Source organism: Vespula vulgaris, chromosome 22 (genome assembly GCF_905475345.1).
Source record: "Vespula vulgaris chromosome 22, iyVesVulg1.1, whole genome shotgun sequence".
Classification (NCBI taxonomy): Eukaryota; Metazoa; Arthropoda; class Insecta; order Hymenoptera; family Vespidae; genus Vespula; species Vespula vulgaris.
The window spans coordinates 3,052,360-3,077,436 of record NC_066607.1 but is presented as its reverse complement, the minus strand read 5'-3'; the positions used below and the strand labels follow the sequence as shown (position 1 = coordinate 3,077,436).

At 31.2% G+C, this 25,077-nt stretch overlaps 3 protein-coding genes across 8 annotated transcripts in view; 1 reads left to right on the top strand and 2 right to left on the bottom strand.

Moving 5' to 3' along the window:
- Window positions 1–511: 511 nt before the first annotated feature.
- LOC127071647 (SET and MYND domain-containing protein 4-like) lies at window positions 512–4,996 on the bottom strand. 3 transcript variants are annotated; one of them, XM_051011167.1, is made up of 12 exons: window positions 4,674–4,996; window positions 4,415–4,590; window positions 3,954–4,185; window positions 3,666–3,849; window positions 3,262–3,583; window positions 2,925–3,174; window positions 2,508–2,839; window positions 2,337–2,410; window positions 2,150–2,262; window positions 1,757–2,051; window positions 1,505–1,667; window positions 512–1,427 (listed from the first exon to the last, which is right to left on the bottom strand). In XM_051011167.1, exons 2-12 carry the CDS (start codon window positions 4,549–4,551, stop codon window positions 1,283–1,285), a joined length of 2,247 nt encoding a protein of 748 aa, XP_050867124.1. In that variant the 5' UTR covers window positions 4,552–4,590; window positions 4,674–4,996; the 3' UTR covers window positions 512–1,282. The 3 variants fall into 3 exon arrangements, with proteins under 3 accessions (XP_050867124.1, XP_050867125.1, XP_050867123.1); XM_051011168.1 differs by having other exon boundaries at window positions 4,415–4,575; XM_051011166.1 differs by having other exon boundaries at window positions 4,415–4,996.
- Window positions 4,997–5,968: 972 nt separating this feature from the next.
- On the top strand, window positions 5,969–8,537 carry LOC127071704 (guanine nucleotide-binding protein-like 1). 2 transcript variants are annotated; one of them, XM_051011256.1, is made up of 5 exons: window positions 5,969–6,444; window positions 6,565–6,875; window positions 6,974–7,616; window positions 7,704–8,126; window positions 8,213–8,537. In XM_051011256.1, the coding sequence occupies exons 1-5, from the start codon at window positions 6,351–6,353 to the stop codon at window positions 8,503–8,505; spliced, it is 1,764 nt and encodes a 587-aa protein (XP_050867213.1). In that variant the 5' UTR covers window positions 5,969–6,350; the 3' UTR covers window positions 8,506–8,537. The 2 variants fall into 2 exon arrangements, with proteins under 2 accessions (XP_050867213.1, XP_050867212.1); XM_051011255.1 differs by having other exon boundaries at window positions 5,970–6,444; window positions 6,562–6,875.
- The window catches only part of LOC127071703 (otoferlin-like), a 33,527-nt gene continuing 16,082 nt past the window's right edge, over window positions 7,633–25,077 (bottom strand). The window contains exons 6-27 of one of the 3 annotated variants that reach the window (XM_051011252.1): window positions 24,342–24,518; window positions 23,808–23,870; window positions 20,363–20,447; window positions 17,525–17,868; window positions 16,923–17,233; window positions 16,573–16,816; window positions 15,929–16,159; window positions 15,383–15,691; window positions 15,063–15,215; window positions 14,774–14,974; window positions 14,387–14,638; window positions 13,233–13,534; window positions 12,555–12,916; window positions 12,269–12,460; window positions 11,461–12,217; window positions 11,165–11,335; window positions 10,906–11,075; window positions 10,472–10,790; window positions 10,134–10,332; window positions 9,823–10,041; window positions 9,617–9,717; window positions 7,633–9,514 (exon numbers count right to left, since the gene is read on the bottom strand). In XM_051011252.1, coding sequence (XP_050867209.1) covers window positions 9,334–9,514; window positions 9,617–9,717; window positions 9,823–10,041; window positions 10,134–10,332; window positions 10,472–10,790; window positions 10,906–11,075; window positions 11,165–11,335; window positions 11,461–12,217; window positions 12,269–12,460; window positions 12,555–12,916; window positions 13,233–13,534; window positions 14,387–14,638; window positions 14,774–14,974; window positions 15,063–15,215; window positions 15,383–15,691; window positions 15,929–16,159; window positions 16,573–16,816; window positions 16,923–17,233; window positions 17,525–17,868; window positions 20,363–20,447; window positions 23,808–23,870; window positions 24,342–24,518 — 5,343 coding nt within the window. In that variant the 3' untranslated portion in view covers window positions 7,633–9,333. The remainder of the gene's footprint in view (window positions 9,515–9,616; window positions 9,718–9,822; window positions 10,042–10,133; window positions 10,333–10,471; window positions 10,791–10,905; window positions 11,076–11,164; window positions 11,336–11,460; window positions 12,218–12,268; window positions 12,461–12,554; window positions 12,917–13,232; window positions 13,535–14,386; window positions 14,639–14,773; window positions 14,975–15,062; window positions 15,216–15,382; window positions 15,692–15,928; window positions 16,160–16,572; window positions 16,817–16,922; window positions 17,234–17,524; window positions 17,869–20,362; window positions 20,448–23,807; window positions 23,871–24,341; window positions 24,519–25,077) is intronic. The other 2 variants (XM_051011254.1, XM_051011253.1) reach the window with 2 other exon arrangements.

Genomic DNA, 25,077 nt, shown 5'->3' with positions numbered 1-25,077 from the left:
TTACTCGTGATTGGATTTAAAAAAGGAAAAGGTAAAAAGAATGAATATTTTTTAACCGGACAAAAAAAGGAACAAAAAGAAAAAAGAGTACGAAGAAAGTATTTTTATTTATGAAAAGGGAAAAAAATGTAGAGGGATCGTAGATTATTTTTACTGGGTAATATTTTATAACACGTTATATTCATCTACTACTGGGTTCGCAGTAAAAGCGAATACAAGTTAGCCAGAGGGTTACTACAAATTTTATACATACGTACCGTCGTATAACGTGAGAATTATAATCTAGTTCGTATGATAAACACAAGTTTTCAAGCAAAATATATTCCGGATAAATTCTTTCCTTTTCCTTTCGTGATCAATCAGGCGAACTCGAACAAAATTGAAATGTGTATAATATGTGTGTGTGTATGTGTAAGTGTGTGTGTATGTGTGCATAAAAGATGTATTTAAAAATCGGTATCGTTTTTAATAATAAATATAAGAAATATAGATGAAAACACATTTACCATGATTACGTTTGAAAATCGTTTAATATATGATTTTTTTTCTACATGGTTTTCTTTATTCCGATCAATAAATGTATCATCACATCATTAAACCGTATTAATCGAAGCGTTATCACGAAGAAAAGTACATTCGTCTAAGTCTCGTCGTTTAAAATAATACTTTCCGTTAGTGCTAAGCATTGAAAAGCGAAGTGATATTATTTTTCACTTCCAATATATAAGTTCAACTTCGTTAAAAGTTATATATATATTATATATATATATGTATATATATGTATATGTATATATAGGTATATATACATATATATATATCCATTGTTTTCAGTCCTTTCAAATGTTCCGTTTCTCTTTTAATAAGCTTATACACAATAACTTATATACCAATAATTAAACATAGAATAATAGGAGGTTCACTTAACAATAATTTTTCCTTATTTTTTTTTTTCTTTTTGTTTCTTTTTTGTTAAGTATATGGTGCGTCGAAAAGTGTAAATCAAAATGATAGTTTGGAATCTACAAACAATGCTACGCTACGTTGACTACTAAATGTTTCTATAAAAAAAAGCCTATATATACGAATCTTGTAATATATATATATATATATATATATTTATTTATATTTATATATATAATATATATATATATACTTATATATATATATGTATATATATATATATTTATATAAATATATATAGATATATAAACTTTGCAATATGTAAAGATGCCAGTTTTTATTCATTCGCGTATTAGACACAGTGCATTAGTAATAATTCGAACTAAATATTAAAATCTTTCAGCAATACCGACAGAATTTTTTGTTTTTCACTTATTTCACCACAAGCGTTATTCCACGGTCCATAATTGAAATTTAAAATTTCCTCCGCGTGTGACAAGTAACGTCGTGTCTTTTTTAAGATATTTCTATAAAGTAGAAAAGATTTTTTTACGAGTTCGTTCGTAGAATATTAAATTAAATCTTGTAAAATAATCGTACTCACTTATACCACTTTGTTGCGGTATTCGGTTCTTCTTGAAGATATCTTATACATATATCTGTGAGTTTATTCAATTCGTTGGCGAGTTCTATGCTACAGGAACCAAATCTTTCGCTGACCGCGGCAATGCTATGTTCCAAGTAAGATATAGAATCTAACCATCGACCTATCATGAAATTTACGATGAAATTAATTTGATAAAAATATAATTATCCTAAATAAATAAATAAATATACGAATTGTTAAGATACGAACCCATGATAGCATATACTTTCCCAATAAGATCTAATGTAGCAGTAATATCTTCATGGTATTTATACAATACACTTCTTCTTATACTTAAACATTGTTTCAATTTATCCAATGCTTCTTCCTCTCTCTCCATTTCTATATAAACTTGTGCATCCTCGAAAAGATCTTGGGCTTGTTTCAATTCGATATCATAATTTAAAGTAGGTGTTGCACCACAATCTAAGCAATGCATAAAATAATTATGAACAGTATACAAAGCTCCGCTACATTCTGGACACTTTATAGCATTGAATCTTTCCTATAAAACGTAAAATTTATTACGATATCACGAATGTATATTTTTTTTATAGTTACATACGTAATTAAGTCTATAGTTTGTAATAGAAATGTTATTACCATGAAATATTGAAGTTCTGGTATGGTGCAGGGTTCGCATTTGCAAGTAAAACAATACTGACTTTTTAAGGCTAATTGCCTGTAATCTCTTGGTATTTGTCTAAAATGTGCACCTACGAAAAACATTATTAACGAAGTTTTCATCATTTTGACTTCAAATATGTTATTCGGATAAATAAAAATTTACCATAACAGGTATAAACTTCTTCTCCTGCTCCTATATCTTTTATAGCCTTAACAATAAGATATTGGTCCATGAAACTAAAAAGTCATAATACAAAGATAGAAACTTTATTATCGGCGCTATTACTTGTAATTTCTTACGAACATATCATTTTATCAAATAAGATATCTTTACCTATTTATTACATTTGGATCGCAAGAATGATTCATCATACTCGCGGATGGATAAATCGCTTTAGCGACACGATTTTCTCGTTCTGTTAACACCTTATCTTTGTCGGATACAATTACATCTAATTTTGTGATGGCATGACCATTAGAAACAAGTTGCAGGATGTGTCTCAGAAGTAAAGAGCCTACGTATAAATGCCTATCGCTTTCTACCGAAGTTTCGCAAGGAAAATTATAAGTCTCGTCGGAAAATTTGGATATCAGACATTCCGTAAGATCGTTATCTTCAAAAAAATCAGAATACTTCAAAAGATAGAGCGTGAGCATAGTCGCCGTCTGAAAAAAAAGAAAAATTAATTGCGATTTAGTAAAAAACAGATTCCGTACTAGTCGATATTGTCGGAAGAATTAAGATACTCACAATTCCATAAGCAATAAGATCTTTCAGGGATAACTTATCAAAATTCGTTATCAATTTTTGTACCTCGTTAAATCTGTTTCTATCGGATGTAGTCGAACACATTAAGAACACCTTTAAAGCTAAACGTGCAATTCCATTTTGCTGCCAAAGTCCCATTTGACTACCCGGGCATTCCCAGCGATGATAAAACGTGTAATCGTCGTTCCAACATTTCATATTACAATATAAGGTATCCAAACACATTGTACATCTAAGAGATTACACATTCGCGCATTATATCTCTGTATATCCATACGACATAAAAAGATTTCATAAATACATAAAACGTAATACTTACGGGACAGGGACATCTCCATAAGGACGACAACAATTTTCACAAGAACCACTCATTCTACCATAATCCACAAGTACAAATGCAAATGGTTTTTCAACAAAAAGTATTTGACCTTTTCTTATATCTCTGTTTGCTACAACATATCTTCCCTTTTCTGATGAATATTTTTTATCTACGGCTGCTGATGCAGAAGGAAAATCAGGGTTTTCTCCAAATGCAAGTTCAGGTATTGATTGCGTTACATCATTGTCTTCGGTATCTTCTGTGTCATTATGCATGCATGATGCAAGAGATGCTAAATGCGCGATTTGCTTTTCTATGTCCTCTGTAAATCAATAAAAAAAATCTCTTTCAAATAAATTCTAAGAATAACGACAGTTTATCGTCTAGTTATAATAACTACCTACCTTTTTTTACATCTGGTATATCGGTACATTTAGTCATTATTTCACGAACACGAACAAGAGCTTCTTTAGCTTTTGTCGGTTTTCCTAATTTTAAATAAGATTGTACCGCTCTTAGATACAGTTTATGTCTCAACTTTTCTGGATATTCTAACTTAATAGCCAATTCGATATTTTTAATACAGTCCTTGAAAGAACAAAAATGTAATATTGAAAACATTATATTAATACGACTTGACGATATTGATGTTGGATATTTTAATATCTCCGGTATATTTATATTCTACTTACTTCATATTTACCCAAATGATATAAAGCAGCAGATCTATTAGCGATAGCTAATGGTAAGACTTCGCTGTCCGCTGGAGCATACAAAGCAACTTTTGTATAAGACTGAATACTTGAAGTATAATTTTTTGCTTGAAAATCTTTGTTCCCTACATCCTTGAATATCTTTGCCTTTTCGATCGATTTAGATTCTCTGTTTTTATATCGTTCTTCTAACCACAAGGATATAAACTCCCTAAAATTAATACAAAAAAAAAGCGAATTTCCTCTTTAGTGATGGATAAAATGTTTAAACTAAACTAAACAAAGAAAAGGATCACGAACCGAATAAGAAATCGTACGAAAAAATACGTAGATAATAATAACCAATAATCCACCAACAGAGTGAAATTTGTATCTCTCGCATCACCAGTGCTGTGTCATGAATCCATTGTTACGCCGAAACGAAATTTTATTAAACGTACCTTACTTCTTGATCGGCCAACAAATAACTCATCAACTCATTTTCGCGTTTCATTTTCGCCTTAATCTCATTTGGCGTATTTAAATGCGTGATCCTTAGCTTACGACTAAGTGGCTCCAAGAAATTTTGCCACTCCATATTTTAGAAAAGCCGAATCCAATACTGGAACCAGCGAATCTCAAATAAACAAAAATATATATGGAAATTTTAAGGTTATGTTATGTCACAGCACGAAACGGATCGAGATCGCAAACATATACCAACAACATTGCCGTTCTGAAAGATACACCTTTACTTCCTATTACAATCTATCGTAGATATGGATTAAAATAAAAAAAAATATATAGTTTTATTTATAACGACGATAAAACCTGCGTTATTGCGGATTTAATAAAGTTATTTTTTTTAACTTATATGCGCGAATACGATCGACGCAGATTCATTTCACTTATACGTAAATATATTAACAGTTATGCAAAAGTAAAAGCAAGCGAAAGAAAAAGAGAGAGAGAGAGAAGACAGAAAGAGAAAGAGAGACAGACAGACAGAGTGAGAGAGAAAGAGAGAGAGAGAGAAAGGGGAGACAGAATTAAAATCACTCGTCAGATCAATGATGCATAACCTTCTTTTACGTACAATCCTTTCATATGTAGTAATTGTAAATATTATAATTAATAATCAATGAAAAATTCTTAATTTCTTAATTTCTTTTTTTTCTAGAATATATATATATATATATATATATATATATATATATATATATATATTATCATTTAATGTTTATCTCTATATTTTCTGCAATTACGACGAAGATTTTTATCAGATTTTTCTTTTTCTTATTTTTTTATACGCTTTCTTTATTTGTAGTAATTAAATTTTCAACTAAAAATATGAAAATATATTTGTCCATATGTCAGATATATTCGTCGATACAAATATTTTACAACTTTACGAATTATTTTCCAACGATTCTTCTGCAATGAAAATTTGCGATGTGGTAACGTCATATTTTATATAAACACAATATAATAAACTCTTGTCTTTTATATATGATAATAAATTTCTCTGCAAATTTTTATTTTTTGTGATAGTTATCGTTGTATATTAAGTATCGCACTGGTACAAATTTTTTTTCTTATACAATTCTAATTCTATAGATGAATGGTCCGGGGATTTATCTTTTATCTAGATTTTATATACCCGGTGTACAATAAGTGCGTGAATGCAGTACAATATAGTACAATAAATATATATAGATGTCGTTCTCGGCGACGTCAAAATTGTGAACGTATTTAATATTGAATGTATTTAAATAATAATGTAAATAAAATTAGGAAATATAGAAAAATTTTCTTTTTTTACTTTTCTCTTTTCATAAAAATTTCATTCAAAGAGATTCAACGAGATGATAATGAATAATAATAAAATATTTTTGAAATTAATTGTCGAACAAAATATAGAGGGCGTTAAGTATGAAACATAATCAGCCAATTAGATTGCTTCTTTTACGTTTCACATTTTCACGTGTTCGTATATAATGCTGCATTTCACGTGAAAGATGCAGTTGATCGTGATCAGTTGACATCGTAGCAATAACTTCTCGTTGTTGATAAATATATTCGTTTTTTTTTAATCACACGAATTTATTTAACTCGTTATAAAATTATTTTGTTGAAATTATTCATTATATTTATTATTAATGTCAGTTATACGTGGCTGTGAATGTAAGAAATTTTGGTGATATATACTGAAGCAAATATTTTAATAGATGGCATACCTCGTATATTTTATATAGTGAAATATTAATTCATTCGTCTTTATATTAATAATAGACAAATTAAAACATTTTACTTTATAATAAATAAAGTGAAATTCATTTTACGAGTGTTTCGTAAATATCATCGGAAGAGAAACGTGTTTTCGAGAGGTTAAAAAACATGCCGCAAGGAAGAAGAAAGATTGCGTTTAGCGGTAAAGCAAAAAAACAACAGATGCAAGCTAAAAAACAACGACAAAATCATCTTTTGAATGGTATTCTTGCTTTTCAAAATATTTTGCTCATAATAATTTTCTGTCAATGTTCTGTCAAAAATATAATAAAAAATGTAAGGGAAAATTTTAACTGTATATATCAATCTTGTTTTCCAGCAGCACGAAATATAGATGATGAGGATCAATCTAGTCTAATTGACGATATCGAGTATAAAAGAGGCATACAAAAAATAAACAAGCAACCACAAGACTGTAGAAACAAGTATGCTCTTCAATTTTTTAAAGAATCGCAAGCAGAATTGAGAAAGCGCAAAGAGGAAGCTAGAAACACTATTCATATGATCCCTTTTGCACAGCAAGAAGTTTCTGATAATTATTTTCCACCAGATATGGATATTCCTAAGAGACCATCTTGGGCTTATGCTATGTCAAAAGACCAATTAGAAATTAGAGAACAAAAATATTTTAATGTAAGTAGTCGATGTACTTGGTAAAAAAATAAAATATCATTTTTATCCAAAGTTAAAAAATCTCAAGTTTCATTGATTGATAATCTTTTTGCAATTAGGAATATCTACAAACTATGGAAAAATTAGATGTTAGCTATTTCGAGCTAAATTTAGAAACTTGGAGACAACTGTGGAGAGTTTTAGAAATGTCTGATATATTATTGATCATCGTTGATATTAGATTTCCTGTTTTGATGTTTCCTCCATATTTATATAACTATATAACAAAAGAATTGAAAAAAGATATGATACTAATTCTCAATAAGATCGATTTGGCACCTGCTTCTTTGGTAGTAGCTTGGAAAGAATACTTTTCTACGCATTATCCGGAACTGCATATATTAATGTTCACATCGTTTCCAACTTACAACTTAAGAGGGAATACAAATGAAAGCGAAGGTATAAAGAAAAGACGTAGAAAAGGGAAATTGAAGATGGCAGCAGAAGGAGCTCTAAAATTATTACAAGCGTGTCAAGATATCGTTGGGGATGAAGTGGATTTAAGTTCTTGGAATGAAAAAATTCAAGAGGAAATGAATGTGGAATATGATTTAGATGATATAGATAGAAAGGATAATGTTATAATTGAAAAACAAGATGATACATACGTTGAACATGTAAAATATAAAAATGGTGTATTGACTATAGGTTGCATTGGTACACCAAATGTTGGGAAATCATCTTTAATGAATGCACTAATGGGTAAGTAATACATAAGTTATGAATTATTGATAATTGTTATTGTTATCTAATTGTTACATTCACACATATTATTGTATTACATTACAGGTAAAAAAGTCGTAAGCGTGTCTCGTACACCTGGTCATACAAAGCATTTCCAAACTATATATCTTACCAAAACGGTTTGTCTTTGTGATTGTCCCGGTTTGGTATTCCCATCAACTGTTCCTAAACAACTTCAAATTTTAATGGGCTCATTTCCAATTGCTCAAGTCAGAGAACCATATACTAGTATAAAATTCATAGCTGAACGAATAAATTTACCTAAGTTATTAAGGATACAACATCAAAGTAACGACGATTGTTGGTCTGCCATGGACATATGCGACGGTTGGGCAGCAAAAAGAAATTTCTACACGGCTAAAGCGTCGAGATTAGATACTTATAGAGCAGCAAATTCTCTGTTAAGAATGTCATTAGAAGGAAGGATTTGTGTTTATGTATACCCTCCAAATTGGGTTGCAAATAAAGGTATTATCATTATTATTTTTATTTACCATTATATATAGCAATAGAATATTATTTTATATAAAACATCGAATACATGTGTTATTTAGAAAATTGGGAACAACATCCTGAAGTCGAGACAGTTAGGTGGATTCAAGCTAGAATTCATGAAGATGACGTTGCTGAATCCATGAAAATATATTCATCGTCCGAAGACGAGGAGGAGGAGGAGGAGGAGGAGGAGAAGGAGGAAGAAGAAGAGCAGGAGAATGAGGTTGCGAAAAGAAGAAGCGACGACGAGGTCAATGGCAAAGAAAAATCGGAAGATTCTTCCAGCGATTCAATAGATGATATACCGGTTATAAATAATAAATTTGAAGCATTGTTGTCTACAGAATTGTAAAAACTCGTACAACGATGATATACTTAAGAAAATATTTAGAGTCTGTTAATTCCGTCTATTTAATGTTTAATTTTAGTAAATTTTTCTAATAGTACCTAGAGTAAACGTTTAGGTAAATGAAATTTTTTTATTATATATATATATATATATATATATATATATATATATATATATATATGTTGTACGAATAATTATTGTACCAAATTGCTTTAGCCTATCTTTACGTTCTTGTAAAGAATTCTGTCTAAATTAAATTAGAGTATTTACATTTGATATTTATTTTAAATCGTGAACGCATTTTGTTATTAATCTTTGGTCCACTCTAACACGAAACTCTAACACGAATAATATAATTAGTACCCATGCTGAAAGATATTTCAATTTTTTGTGATTTTCAATAAAAATATTCAAGTGCGTCTTTCTACACATAATGCGATAGATTGATGCGATAGATGATTATAATCATTATGCACTACTTCGTAAACTACTGTTACTACGTAAACAGAATATAGGCCTAACAGAATTTTTTTTGCCTATGTCTAATGGTACAAGTGCGAATATAATTTTACAGAAAAATATTTCTATACTAGTCTTGTACATAATCAATATTTGTACATATTCACCTCTTATATCTTTGATGATCTGTAAATAAGGTACTTTGCAACGCTGATTATCAAGATACTCCTATGATCTATACTATAACAAATGAAAAAATATTGTAAATTTATTCTACATTTTTTTTCTCTCTTTTTTCCCTTTTTTTTTGCAAGTAACAGTAACGTCACCGTGACTACATTATTTGTACATTCTATCGATCGTAATCATTTCTTAAGCTCCTAAAATCTTCTTTACAGAATATCCAGGAATAGCGTAGAAAAATAGTAGTATAAGTATTATTATACCTATCATTATTATAGCTTTTAAAATAGCCCATTTATAGTTGTGCCAAACAATATATTTGATAGATTTTAAAGGATTCAGAAACCACATAAACGAGGCATCCGGTCGGCTGTAAGAAAAAAAAAAAAAGGAACAAAGAATTATGAATGAAAATCGTAAGCTTAGTCGTAAAATAATTTCGAAGAAAATATTTGAGAAAAAGAATACCCACTTGGGTTTATCCAAAGGATCAGGTTCGTTTCGACCGAATCCAGCGGGATTCTTTTCTGCTTCTTCCTTTGTTAACAAATGTATTTCAGCTTCTACCTTACCCTATATAAATATTCTTCAATATTAATAAGTTTCGAAGATTTAGACTTAATAAAATAAATGACGTTTTTTTTATTTTCTTTCTTAATTGTACTTATACGATCTTACCGTAAGTTCCATATCTTCATTTTCCTTTTTCACATAGAACGGCCACCAACCTTTAACTCGTTTTTGTTTAAAAATATTAATCATGGGAACGGAACCATCGGTCTTCAACATACCAAGCGTACAAAGTTTGCTATTTTTTGCACCACGTGGAAATCTATTAAGATCGAGAGTAATCGCACCTAAGAAATCGTCAGCTGAAAAGTGATCGGCATCCCATACCTTTGAAGAAGAAGAAAGAAAAAAAATTTTCATTAACGTTATAGCACATTTTGATAAGAGAGAAAAAAAGAAGGACATTATCGAAATATTACTTGTAACTCCAATCGCGCTGGTATCTTACATTCGGTCTCGTCCCAACTAAAAAGACTCTCTTTTCGATTGATAACGATCTTCTCTTCGGCTACAAGATAATCGAACGGAAATATGAATCTCCAATTGAAATTACCCTCACCGGTTAATGATCGATAATGAATGTCAGTGGACTGACAATCCTCTGGACCTTTTAGCCATCTATTATTTAAAAAAAACAAAAAAAGGGAAAAGAAAACGAAAAGCAAAGAAGAAATATTCAGAAATAATATTTTAATTATGCGTATAAATCGTCATTATTATATGACGATGAAATATTAAACGCTTGTATTAAATTTACCCCTTTACGTAAATGTCGCTCATCTTTTCACCGGTGAAGAAAGCATCATCTTCGAGCACAACGTCGTCCGTGTTCCAAATGATAACACGTAATTCGTAACTCTTTGGTTTTCTAGGTGATATATCTATCGGTGAACCTGGCGAAGGCATATCCATTGGGAACATGTCCACCCACATTTCTAATTTTCCTTGTTCTATACCAGGTTTTTCAGGATTGTAAAGTGGCCGAGTTTCGACGTGTTCGGGTACCAACGTAGAACCGATACGGGGAAAAGCATTCCATTGATGCAGTACAGCAAGGGCAAGATGTTCTTCTATACCTAAAAAAGAAAGAAAAGAAATAGTTTTGAAAAGTTTGAAATAGTATCGTTTTCTTTTTTGAACGTTTTGAAAAAAATATGCATTCATTTTAATCACGATAAATCTTGAATGAACCTTTTGAATGAACGTAAAATTCCATTTCTTCGTTCGACAATGAAAATGTTTTTCGTCCGATGGTAACACGCCCATGAGAATAAACAGGACCATCCACTTTACCCTCTTTGCACAATTTCGACAAAATTTGTGTAGGTTTCATTGCGTCCCTCCACTTGTTGTAACCTGATCTATAAAACGAGGCAAATTAAGTTGTTCTTTTCTTTTTGTTTTCTTTTGTAAATCGATTAACGATCGACCGATCATCAATCTCACTCACTCGTCGTAACGTCTGGAAAAACCGCAAGTTGCACGATGCCTACTATAAAATCGATTTTCCAAATCGATTTTAGTCTCGCCGATCATATCATCGGTACCAACTAAATCCCAATCCAAAACTTGTACCGTTAACAGAGAATCCTGAGGGAACGTAGCTTCTATCTCGAAACACCTTGGAACCATTAACAACTTATCAATGAGATCTCAACAAATTTCTGATTTCGTTCTAATCTAGTAAGAGAAAAGAAGAAAAAAAAACAAAGAGAAAGAAAAAACAATCAGAATTACGACACTTACTTCCCAAAGACAGGATTAAGTTGTTTCGATACATAATTCTCCTTGTCGCTTATCCTTTTACCACCCAATTGGAGAACAACGTAAGGATCAGCTTTACCATTAAGATCACACGGATGAAGATCGTTAGCTTTAACGATGTAGACCCTAACAAGAACATGAATTGGTTCGTTCGAGGGTACACCTTGAAAGAAACCGTACTGAGGATCAAATCCCATTACGGTGTGATCTATCAGATCCTTTGGAAGTGGCCATTTGTAGACCTTCAAAGCTCCTTTGAAATAACCAACGATTCTATGTTCATCCTCGGTTTCATCACCCGTTTTCTTTCCTCGATAGAGTTCGAATGTGTGCAACCATTCCTTGAACTGTTCGAATTCCGATTGAGCTTCTAATTCGTTTGGATAGATCTTAAGTAGAGCTGTCTTTTGAGATGTCTTTCTTGGCACATGTTTTGGACTCAGCTTCGAAACAAATTTCGAAGCATTCGTCGGTGACTTTAAACCAAACAATTTCTTTGTTGGATAAATGGCACCTGTATTTTTTTCACTGGTCGTTGTAGCTTGACCTTGATCAAACGCATCCTCCAAAAAAGCTGGCAAAGTCCCATTCTGTTGGGCTTGAAATATAGATTTCTCTCTCCTCAATTCTTTATTTTCCTCGATCATTGCCTCGACCGACGCGAAATACTTCGTCCACCAATCCTGACAGCCCTCTCCGTCATCCAATATTCCAATATCGCCTAAAATCGCATTATTGTCTACATCGTTTGGTGTTAATCTAGAAACGATAGAAAACTTGATGGACTTACTTATTCCTACGTCGTTCATTGGACTCTGTTTTTTTCGTAAATTTTGTTCGGTTTTATCCCTCTTCGTTGGCCAGGCGCTTTGTTCAATTCCCAATGTGATGATCGTGTCACTGTTATTTGAACCAATATCGGACTGAGTAAATGATTCTGGCATACTCGTTTGTTGATATTTTGGTTTCCCTTGTTCGAGACCTAAAATAATCGAGGAAAATTTAATTTAAGTAGGCAAAAAAAGAAAGAAAAAAAGGAAAGCTCGAATATCCAATAAAACCATTAATTTTCTTACCTATACATTGCAACTGATAAAGACTCTTTTTTCTCTCTTCGATGTCTCTAGCTCTTTTTGTTTGCGGCGAATAAGTATATTTGTGAATCGAATTAATCGTATGGGTGCCTACCAACGTGTACCTTCCGAAACTTCTACAATCGACTGCTCTTATCGTTAATGGCGGTCGATAGAGTTCTTGCTCTGGCAATTCCAACTCTAGAAACTTGATCGGTGTGTTAAAGTTCGGATTTTTCTTTGCATTTGCTATAACCGAGGAGTACAAAATATGACCGGCACATTCAACGTCCACTCGTGGTTTGTCTACCGTTAATAAATGAATTCTCTTTAGATCGCGCAATCCCCAAAAGAGTACCTCTATCCTGCACGACAAAACATTAAAAAGATATTTAGAATAAACAAAAAATGTCGAATCGTATACGTTTTTAACGATTTTTTTTCCTTTCTTCTCTCTCTCTCTTTTTTTCTTTAATTTTTTATTTTATTTCACTCATTTTATATTTTATACCTTGACTTTTTTCTATCGAATTAATTAATCGATTAAATAAAGCGATCGCGTAAATGACTTCATAGTTCGAAGTGTTAAAACTTGAGTCGATTATGTCGTAAATATACAATGTCAAAACGAAAGGAAACATTTCGAGGAAGATTTCGGTGTGTTTAATTTTGTAATGTTACCTGTATTTTGCTAAAGTAGGTCGTATGCCAATTGGAACTGGAAGAATGGGACCTTGATCAGGCCCTGAAGCAATTATTTGTTGAAATTTGTCCTTTGGGTCTGGTAAAGTCGGAAATCCAAGATCTGTCGTTGTAGGATGTTCAAGTAATTCGAATACGGCTAAGAGTTCTCCAGCTCTAGCAGCACCTCTGGTAACGTCGTACCATTCCAAGGATGGTGGAAAATTCGGTGGTAAATAATTTTCCGACGAAAGTTTAACGTGTGGTCTTGCTATCGCTCGTCCAATGTACTCTGATTTACCCTGTAACGATCGAACAAATAAATTCGTCAAATGTGACTTCTACTTTCATACGCTCATACGAACGTTCGTATAAATATCCACGTAAAGAAAAGTGCACTATAATAAATCGAGGATTTAGTATTATCAGTGTCGAAATTCAAGGAACAATGTGAAACATTTCTATAAGAATAGAAGTATTTTTTTAAAACGTGATGAAAGGTGTCGTCGTAATAATAATTGAGATAACTCGAAGATATTGTATAAGGTCGAAGAATAATTTTCCGAAGATTTTCGAGGTCGAAGAAATTTTTTCTCCTTTTTTTTTTGTTATGATAACGAACGAAAGAAAGGAAAGGAAGGAAAGAAGAAAAAAGAAAAAACGAGAAGAAGAGTAAAAAATAAAAAAGGAGAAAGAGAGAGAGAAGAAATACGTGTGTGCGTTCGTGTTCATTCATTTTCATGCTAAGAGAGAGAGAGAGAGAGAGAGAGAGAAAGAGAAAGAGAGTGAAAGAAAGAGAGAGAGAGAGAGAGAGAGAGAGAGCTGAGTATCAGAGTTCTCTCGTAAATCATCATCGTGTGCTTTTGAATCGTGATTTATGTTATGTTATGAGAGATGATGTTACAGGTCGTATACAAACTGTTAAAGCAGAGAGTCCTTCATGCAGTGTTATGTCCACGGTTTACACAATATGACTCTGGAAAAGAAAGAATCGTAAAATTGAATGATACGTTTAGGATATGATTAGGTCACGTTCATTTCGTTCAATTCGTTACCGATATTATAATAATGCGAAACGAATGGTAATGGTCAGTAAACGATGAAATACTGGGAAGTAAGAAGAAAAAGAAAAGAAAAGAAAATTAATCGCTTACCACTTTGTCCTGGTCGAATATTTCGATGACGATCGAGGGTGGATCCCTTTTGATTTCTTCGTCGGTACCATAAATTAGGATGTCGTCGAAGAGAAGCAATTCGTCCCACGTTGGACTTAGAGTTTCGTCGATTACTTGAGTCGATTTACAAAACTCACCGCAAATAACACGTGCGAACGGATCAGACAAACCGGATGCGTCGCTACCAATCAACGATCTTGCTTGATACATGTGCGCTCTTAGTTGAAATTTCTATATCGACATAAAATGTCTTTATCGTTTGTTCCATTGCCGATTTTAATAAATTCGATAGATCGAATAGATTTTAACGAAGTCAATATAATCTTTTGTTAGTAATAATCACTTAAACATTTTTGCTATACTCACGTGTTTCTCAATGTAATGAATGACCGTCGGTGGTAAAGCACGCAACCTATCAATATTTCTAAGTTCGTGACTCATCTCGTAACCCTTTGGCAAGCCCTGAATGAAGTACTTCTTATGCTTGAGTATACCCAACCACATGTAGATTTGTAGCTTCGTTTGTATAGCCCAACCGGATGGTCCGAATCTCTTCTTTCCCGGAAGCTTTACGAACATTATCAATGAATTAACATTTCTCGCGATAGATCTTTTTGTTTTATTTTTTTTCTGTCCTATTAATAACTCTACCGACCTTTAAAAACATCGTCTGAATCTTTCCACAATTCCTACCGCATTCTTCGTCAACGATCGAATAGATCAATTCTCTGCATGAAATCCTTTGATAGGCAACACGTCTACCGGAACTGATGACCCAAATGAAGACATCCGGTAACGAATCCTGAGGCTGCAAAAACACAGAAAAATCTTCCATCGTTCCTCAGCTTTCTTCCTATTTTTTTAAAAATGATCTATCCTTCGCGTGGATCACATCGCGAAGGATAGATTTTTGCCATTTGTTTTTTTCTTTTTCTTTTATTTTTTGATGTATACGCTTGTGTATATGGTACTGACATCCTCAATCAAGAACTTCAATTTCTGAAGATAGTTCTGTGCCGTTTTCAGACGTTCCTTGAAACTATTCTTCGTTATTATAGCCTTCAAGTTCCTCGCCATGGTACCGATATTCTCCATCTCCCTTTGACAAAGTTTCGTCCTTTCCTTGTCCAATTTAGTTTTCCCAACGCCTGGTCCTGTTGCACTCGATTTGCTGATGCCAACGTAACGATTGCAACTGCTTGATAATTCTTCGAGAATGGTCTTCAATAATTTTTCACTGGATGGATCGTCCATTCGTTGCTGCACCTCTGTTAATCCTTCTTCCTAATCGATATTAAATGATACACGAAATAGAAAAGAAAGAAAAACAGAGAAAAAGAGAGAAATAAATCTTCTGTTATATAGTATATATATATATATATATATATATATATATATATATATATATATATTATACTTATATGTAGTTCTTTGTATAGTTTTTTATATTTATATAGACATATAACTATATAGCGCTTTATAGCTATTTAGGTATATGTACGGATATAAAAATAAACTCACCAATTTGTCTGCAATCTTGCCGATTATATTACTATTATACATTCTACGTCGATAATCCGGCCAAATACTTCGAACATGTAAACTCGGTTTATCGTCCCAATACGGTAGAAAATAATAGATTTTATCGTGCGTCATTGGTTTCGTGGGTGGTGTTGTACTTTGCCAAGAACCGCTAATAACTTCTTGCAATTCTTCCTCCTCTCCGCTCGCTCCACTTTTCATTTCGCATATCTAAAAGAAAAAAAAAAATAGCATTGCAAATTAGAAGAATTTTCTAATTCTTCTATTGCGTGATCGAAGTAAAAGTAAAAATAAAAGACGAGGTTTTGAATATTAATGTATGTTAATAATGATATATCGTTAAAACCGAAAACGTATTATTATTATTATTATTATTATTATTATTATTATTATTATTATTATTATACATTCCTGTAACAATTTTATTGATATTTTGGAATAGAATCGTCAATATTAAAAATTGTTTTTTGTTGAAAATAATGATGACAACCATTTATTTATTATTTATTCCCTTATCGATCAGAGAAAATAATTTATTTTTTTTCATTGCTTTATAAAACACAAGGATATTCTGGATTATAGTATATATCAAATAAATCTAATACAATAAATCTAAATCATACCTTCGAACTTTCATTATGTCCGTCCAAAGCATTACCCGCGTTTCCAATAGATATTTCGAAATACATTGGCTTATCGCAAAGCTTCTTGTCTATCATTGTGGCGTCCATTATTGTGGCAAATAAAAAAAATTCCTCGTTTCTGGCATAAGCCGCCTCGTTGATTGGTACGGTCGGTTCAACCTCGACCTCCGAGGGTGCCATTTCAACGTTATCACTGATCTCCGTTCTAATCGCTATGAGTAATCTGCGTGTCCAAATTAACGATTAATTACATATATACATATATATATAATCTTATTAATAAAAATAAAAAAGTAAATAAGAAAAAAAGAGAAAGAGAGAGAGATAACCTTGCTCTATAAGAAATTCCTTCACCGAGTCCAGTATTCAATGTAGAGTGTTCGTCTATCAAACTATAATCTCTAATGCTACCGTAAAGGTGAATAAATGCTGGACCGAAGGTCGGTAGAAAACCTTTTTCACCATCGTTACTGATCTGTTTCAGATCGACAAAGTGTGTACCTATAACGGTGGCGTGGACTGGGTCGTTATCGCAAAGCTGTATTTTTATTCTCTGACATAGAGGTGGGAACATTTCAGTGAAGACAATCTGCTCGTTCCAGATCGGAGCATAGCTGTGCCTTTTTACGCTCGTTTTACCCTGTAACAAGGAAGATCTATGGATCTGCACTATGTTTCCTTTTTATTTCTACATTCGTGGATCTTTCCAATTCGTTTCTTTTTTTTTCTTTTTTTTCCTATTCGACAAAATTTTCTTTCAATTTTCTTTATATATCCAATCATATATAGCAGAAGAAAATTAATATAGAAAAAAGGAAAGGAAAGAAAAGGAAAGAAACGAAAAGATAATTTGATTTTTCTTTTTTTTTTTTTTGATTTTTTTTTCCTTCTTTTCCTTCCTCTCTTATATCGTTTTTACGTGCAAACTTACGCTCAAACCGGCGAACGAGACCTGCACGTACGGATCAACTAAATCTTTAACTTCACCGGTGAAAGCTTTCTTCACATTCGCCATAATACTGCTATTCATTTTTGGCAAACCGTCGGCCCTATAGATCTTTACAATGAATTTAGCTCTCTGTCTTTCTATCGGTACACCATCGGGTAGCAAAAGATTTCCCTCGATGTCGTCCTCGTCTTTCTCACTTTTTGGTGGAATTTTAACGGTGTCTCCCTTTCCAATAACGCTTATGTCACACTTCAAATATCCTTTGGGACCTCCGGCGACGTCGTCTGGGTCGGTTAGAAGAGCCCACTTGTGATAAAATTGATGATCTGCGAATACGATTTTATGTTTCGTGACCTATCTCGTGTTTCTTAAAGAAATTCACGAAAGACATGTAATTTCAGTAGAAATAAAAAAAGAGAGAGAAGAAAAAAAAAGTTACCATCCTGGAGCCACGATTTTCTTTGAAATATATAACCTTTTTCTTTTCTATATATTTTTTTTATAAACTAAGGAAATTTCATTCGATCTTGACGAATATTGAATTAGTATTCTTACTTAATTACTATTAATATGTATCGTATGATTATTACCGATGGCGATGTGAGAGAGATCGGTTACCAGGTTTTACTCTATTCTCGCCTGTCAAGAGCCCATTAAATATTAGATTACTTAGTTGGATAATTATTCGCACGAACTTCCTAATGTGACATAGATAATAGATTGATCGTTACCGTTAACGGATTGATCATGTGACAAATTCGTTAATTACAAACACGATGGTCGCGTAGATAAATAGATATGAATATATATATATATATATATATATATATATATATATATAGATGTATGTATGTATGTATATTACAATTAGTATTAGAAAGTAATTATTACAATTGAAAATTTTTTATTTTAAGAGATCTCGTGGCTCGTGGATCTTGAGATAAGATCAAGTATTTTTAATCGCATGCAAGCTCTGAAAAAAAATCATAGGAAAAAGATTTTTTTTTATGTACATATACGTGTAGATTATATAAACATATAATTTTGAAAATAATCGATGACTTAATCGAATTCCTGTAAGAAAATGATCTATTTCATAGAGTTATTATTTTAACGTGCAATATCCAATAAATATTATTGTACCTGTTATTGATCCTTATGGAAATTATCTTTACGATAAATCGCATAAGTTATGTAAAATAAATAATAATAATAATAATAATAATAATAATAATGATAATAATAATAATAATAATAAATTTATTATTCATTTTAAGTATTACGAGCACCTCCTTATTTATCTGTTAAAGGTTTAAACTATTCGTTTGCTGATATCAAATCGTAGTAATCCGATAGTAACATCGTTTTAAGCCGAAATACTAATTCCGAATTTCGAGGTAAAATTTGACCTAAAATACCTGATATCTAATATCTCGTGTTTAGAGGAGAGACTAGATATGTACATAGGTGCAATAAATTTACATATTCCGAAGAAAATTTTTCTATCTGTTTGTATTATTTTTGTCAATAAAAAATAATACGTATGGTTTATTTTATTGTTATTGTTATTGTTGTTGTTATTATTACTATTTTCACTCTTTAAATTCTCATTTAATTATTTTCATTGATCCATCGTTGTTTTACAAGCTGTCACCCTTTCATGTAATAAATAATATCTACATACATGAAATAATTTTCGCGACATCGTGTCATGTTTAATCACGTTGTTATGAGAAAAATTAAATGATTCGTTTTTTATCAATTTCATTTTCGCTCTTTAATTAATTAAACGAAGGAAATAAAAGAAGAAAGAAAGAAAAAAAAAGAATGAAAGAAAGAAAGAAAGAAAGAAAGAAAGAAAGCAAGAAAATAAAAAAAAAAGGAGAAATTTCGCAGAAATGTCGTATTTCGATCAATATTTCTACTAACTAATTCATCATATTACTCTTAGCTAATTTTTTACTCAGATTAATTCCCAAAGTAATTTCCATTTCAACATGGAATGAATGTACGTTTATTTAAAAAGAAAAAAAAAAAACACCAATATGAAAGAAAGAAAGAAAGAAAAAAATAAAACAAAAATACAAAAGAAGAAGCAATCAATGAAAATCATGTTTTTTTGATTTTGCAAAAACGACCGTGTATATAACAGTATGAAACTACCGTAGTTTTGCAGGCCGAAATGGTCAACTAAAAAGTTTTGATATAGGTATATTTCAAAGCACGTACGATTCGAACTTTTGCCCTTTAATATGGTACAAGCAATCTGTAAAAACCTTTACTGAAAAATAAATTCTTTTTTTTTCGTTTTCTACCACATTTATATGAATCAATAGAAATATTTAATTCGTTCATTTTTTCGTTTCTCTTTTTGTTTCCCTTTTTTTTTCATTATAAATTTATAAAATCGTTCTTCATATAAATATCATGGATCGCATGCCATCGATAAAAAGTACACATATTTGAAATAAAACGAAACAAAAAATAATTTACAATCGATAATAGACAGTAACAAATATGTAAAATGATCGAATTGAAAATTGTGTGTTTTATTTTATTTACATAATCGACAGAAAGTGCTTGGATATTAAAAAGAAGAAAAGAAAAAAGAGAAATGTAAATAAAAAATATATATATAAACAGCAAATTGCAAGCAATGACGATGAGAATGACAACGTTTTATAATATATGTTACGAATCGATTTTTATATACGTAGATGAAGATGAAACAGAGATAATATAGAGTAAACAAAAGGAAGATAAAGTTCAAAGTACACATTTAAAAAATTTTGAAGATTTTTTTCTCTGGACAATTTGTACCTGGCTGTGCCCAAACTGTTGCGATGTCTAACTTAAAGCTGCCCAGTGTTAAATTAGCACGCAAGAGATTCCGCGATTGCTGCACCTGCGATATTATATCAAAAGATATTATATCAAACAAAAATCTCCATACTTCACACTTTCTTTCTGTTTTTTTTTTTTTATTTTCCCCTTATCTTTTTCTTTTTTTCTATTATCCAAAAAAGAAGGTCGTCATTTTTTAACAAATCTTTTTTTAATCATAATAATAATAATAAAATTCGATATAAATATCTCATTATAAAATTTTTTATACATAATAAATAAAACGAGATATTATTAAAAAGAAAAAAATTTCTTATCGAATTAAATCACATGTCGTTAACTTTTAAAGACTAATCATCATATTTTTCGTTTGATATGCTGATATGATTTTTTGTTTTCCTTTTATGAATATATATATATCCATATAGATGTATATAAAAAACAGACGAGGTCGTCGTGTCTCTCTCTCACTTACTTTCAACGATTAATAGAAAATTAAAAGATCAGTATTAGCAGTACACGTTTCACATATACACCTCGTAATTTCTTTTTACGATGAACGAGTTCCATTTATTTTCCTGCGACCTGTTAAGCTCGTTTTTCTCGGCCACGTGAGTCGATTCTTGGATCGATCGAAGCACAGCTTCGACTTTGAAATAATGAAAGTCATCTGTCTCTTATATTACCAGTGTAAAAATAAATAGAAGAAGAAAAAAGAAAATGGAAAGAGAAATATCAAAAGAAAAAAGAAAAAAGACACCTGTTTTATGAACATTGCCACGAAATTCATACTCGAAGCAATTCTATGGTGAGATAAATAGCCGTATCATATGGGTGTATATATTGATATTGCGTATACATATAACATATACACACACACACACACACACACACATATATGTGCGTGTGTATAGACATTTATGTTCTAGACTATATAGATCTAATGGTATTGTGTACATACTATTGTGCATCAACTACTACATAAACGACTTGGATGCCATGTTTCTCTCTGGTTAATCGACCGATGTTATTGAAATAATGAACATTCTCGAAGAACTCGGAAGTTATATACATACGTATGTATGTACATAAGTTTACGCATGTGTATAATATAATTAGAGTCCACGTGTGTGTATATATATATATATATATATATATATATATATATGTATGTATGTATGTATGTATGTATATACAACACTTTTCATCTACATACCACGAACACTTCAAATATCTGCGTTGCTTTTGATGATATCTACAAAAGTATCAAAGGAAGAAAATTGTGTTGCCAGAAGTGATATATTTTTACTATTACGACATATAGCTTGTAAAAGAAATAAAAATAAAATTCAACATATATATATTGAACGATTTTGCTAATATTTCCTATAAGTTCCTTCTTTATGATTATACGAAAAAATATCGAGATTCGATGAGGATTTTAGAAATATTTTTCAAATAAATTTTTGGATAATAGATAAAGAAAAGAAAAGAACCTTTAAATCTTATTCGCATCTTTATTTTTCTTAAATACTCGATGGTGTGGTTCCTTCGAAAATAATACGAGTTTATTGTTTGCCTAATTTGGTGGGAAAACCTCGCCCTTATGATCGTAAACCCTTATGGTCGTTTTCTCATGGTTGGCTAATGCAAAATGTAAGTAATGTTCTGTATAAATTATTCGTGTATATATGGGGACTGTTTTTCGTTTGTTCGTCGACTAAATATTTAAAATGAAAATCCCTCAACAGTTGGTATTTTCTCTGTATACCTAACCGACTAGGATTTTCATCTTTATGGCTTTATTTCCCGAGAAGTCTTTTGTATATTTGCCTACTATTGTGTCACTGAGAAATATAGAAAATATTTTTTATTTATAAGTTGAAGAATCAGCAAATATGTATCCCGACGTTCCAAGCATTTCTTTCTATTTCTTTTTATACTTAAAATCTCTGGTTTCTTCAACAATCAAAAAATTGATATTCTTCGTCTCGTTTTATCTTTTCTTCTCTTTTTTTTTTTTTGTAAGCTACTAGAATAATAATAATTTACAAGCTAGTAGAATAATGAAAAAAAAAAAAATGTATAAATGATCCGTAAATCTCAAAAAGAGATAAGCTTGAAAGAAAAGAAGGAAAAAGAAATTGTTGGTTTATTTCGAATATTGCATTGTTTCGTATGAAACAATTTGTTTCTTTTTCTTTTTTTATTTTCCAAATTTTTTTTTCTATCATCATCTAAAGCAAACAGAGAAATATTTGAAGTGTTTGAGTCAGGTGAAGCGATCTATACACACATACGTATATCTTCTAGAAATTCTACGAGTATGTCGGTACTTGAGACGGAACAAATAGATAAGAAATATTTTTATTTCTTTCAACGTTTCAAAGAACGTCGTAGAATATGAGAAAATAAAATAAAAAGAAAAAAGAACAAAAAGAAGAGAAGAGAAAAGGAAAAAAGAATGAGTAACGGCTCGGATTATCGTGATATAACGGTAAACCGAGTAAAGAAACGCAAAAGGGAAAAATTCTGCAATCGACAGCTTTCCTTTTGTAGAAAAATAGCTAGGTCAACGGGTCGTAGTTTTATACCTTTGTATAGTACAACTTTTCTTCGAAATGAAATAAATCTTTCGAATTTTCTTTTAAAAGATATACGATAAGATACGGCTATTATGTTTCTTCAATATAACACAAAAAAAAAATTGAAGAAACTCGTTAATACTTTTTAACTAGTTAAAAAATTAATATTCCTATTATTTCACGATACTGAGAAATTCAGAGAAACAAAGCGTTCATTAATAAAAAAATTTGTTTCCTTTACAAATATGAACGACAACACACGTGAATAGAAACGAAAGGAGCAATTAATAGAACAGATATTTTTTTAATACGTTATAAAAGTCATAGTTTTAATCAGGTTTTAATATAGCTTAATATCATGTTACTAAATGAGTATGTTAAATATATTAAAAAAAAAAAAAGGAAGAAAAAAAAGAAGTAGAGAAGATAAAAAGGAAAAAATATATACTTCGAAAGTTAAAATAAAAAATCTAAGTAAATAAAACGTCGAAGTTTCTTCGACGTTAATTTACCACTCGGATTACTACCATACAAAATACTTTCGGTAAATTAACTCTGCAGAATAAGAACTTTCTTCGGGCCGAAAGAAAATTACAGTTCCGTCGGGAACGAGAAAATGGCAGAGAGAATTCGTTCGGAAATACATCGTATTCGGTTCGAAAGCATTATCGATCTTGTGGGAAAAAAAAAAAATAAAAAAAGAAATAAAAAAGAAATAAAATACGTTCCAACGCTGACTCGTACAAAGACTCGACGACGACGACACTAAATCAAATTAAAGAGAAAAAAAAAAGAAGAGAAGATAGAAACGATCGGATGTTTTCAAATAAACTTACCGACAACGTGATGATCTTGTCGAAAAGCATCACCGGTGGCATGTGAAAATCGAAGACGAAATACTGCAAAACAATAGAATCACATTTGAAATAGAATTTTTTTCTTTCTTTCTTTCTTTCTTTCTCTTTTTTTAAATATCCAACAAAACGATATATCGCAAAACCCCGTAAAACGTAACAATTAAAGAGAAAGGAACTAGACAAAAAATTAACGATGAAAATTCAAGTAACTCGACGCCCGATAAAAAACATAACGTAGATTCTATTTGAAACTTGTTTAAACTTTCCCCATAAGTTCATTCCGCAGTATCTGCTTTTGTAGTTTGTTCATTATTTACTAAATAGTTTTCATACAAAGAAGCATATTTGTTTTCTCGGTCGAAAGATGATGGGTTATAAATATTATAAACGTTAGTCGTGAAACTTTTGTGAAGATCTAATATCGAAAGTGTATGAAAAAAAAAAGGAAAGAAAGAAAGAAAAAGAAAAGGAAATTAAAATCGATAGAATTAAATGAATATTGGATGATCGAACCTCGTTGTAATAAGGACAATTAGTAGATTCCTTGACACTTGTATATTTTCGTTGATCGCCAACTTGAACGCAGACAACTGGATCCATGTTGAGTCCTGCTAATTGTCTCGCTTCTATGATCGTCACGCATACCTGATAATCTTGAGCTTTCAAAGCTCCTTGAGCAGTGTCATGGGTCTGGAAAATATTTAATTATACGCTATCTTATTATTATTATTATTATTACTACTATTTTTTTCTTATTCTTTTTTCTTTAATAAGTCGAGAAAACTGTCTCTAATAAAAACAGAGACATAGTTAAATTCAAACGAGATTAGTTGATACGTAACGAGAGAAAATCAAATGAAATAAAGGGAAAGGGAGAAAAAGGGATGGTTTCTCTTAAATCATCTTACGCGTTCGAGTTTCGCAATAACACTCTCACGTCGTAATTCTCGCGTTTTAAACGTACGGAAATACACGAAGGATTTAGCAAAGTAGTCTCACTCGAAACGAGTGAAAATGGAACAACTGTAAATCTCTAAAGTCTCCTTCTGCCATGAGCTTTCTGTCAGCCTATACTGTGTTTTCGTTTAAATCTCAATACGTTTGTTGAGAACCTATAAAAATATTTTTTTCTCGAATGTGATATCCACTTATCGATTATCTTTTCGGGCATATTAACTTTTTAATTTAAAAATGTCAAAGTAATGAATTAAAAAGGAAAAGGAAAATAATTCATTTTTGTGTATAATTA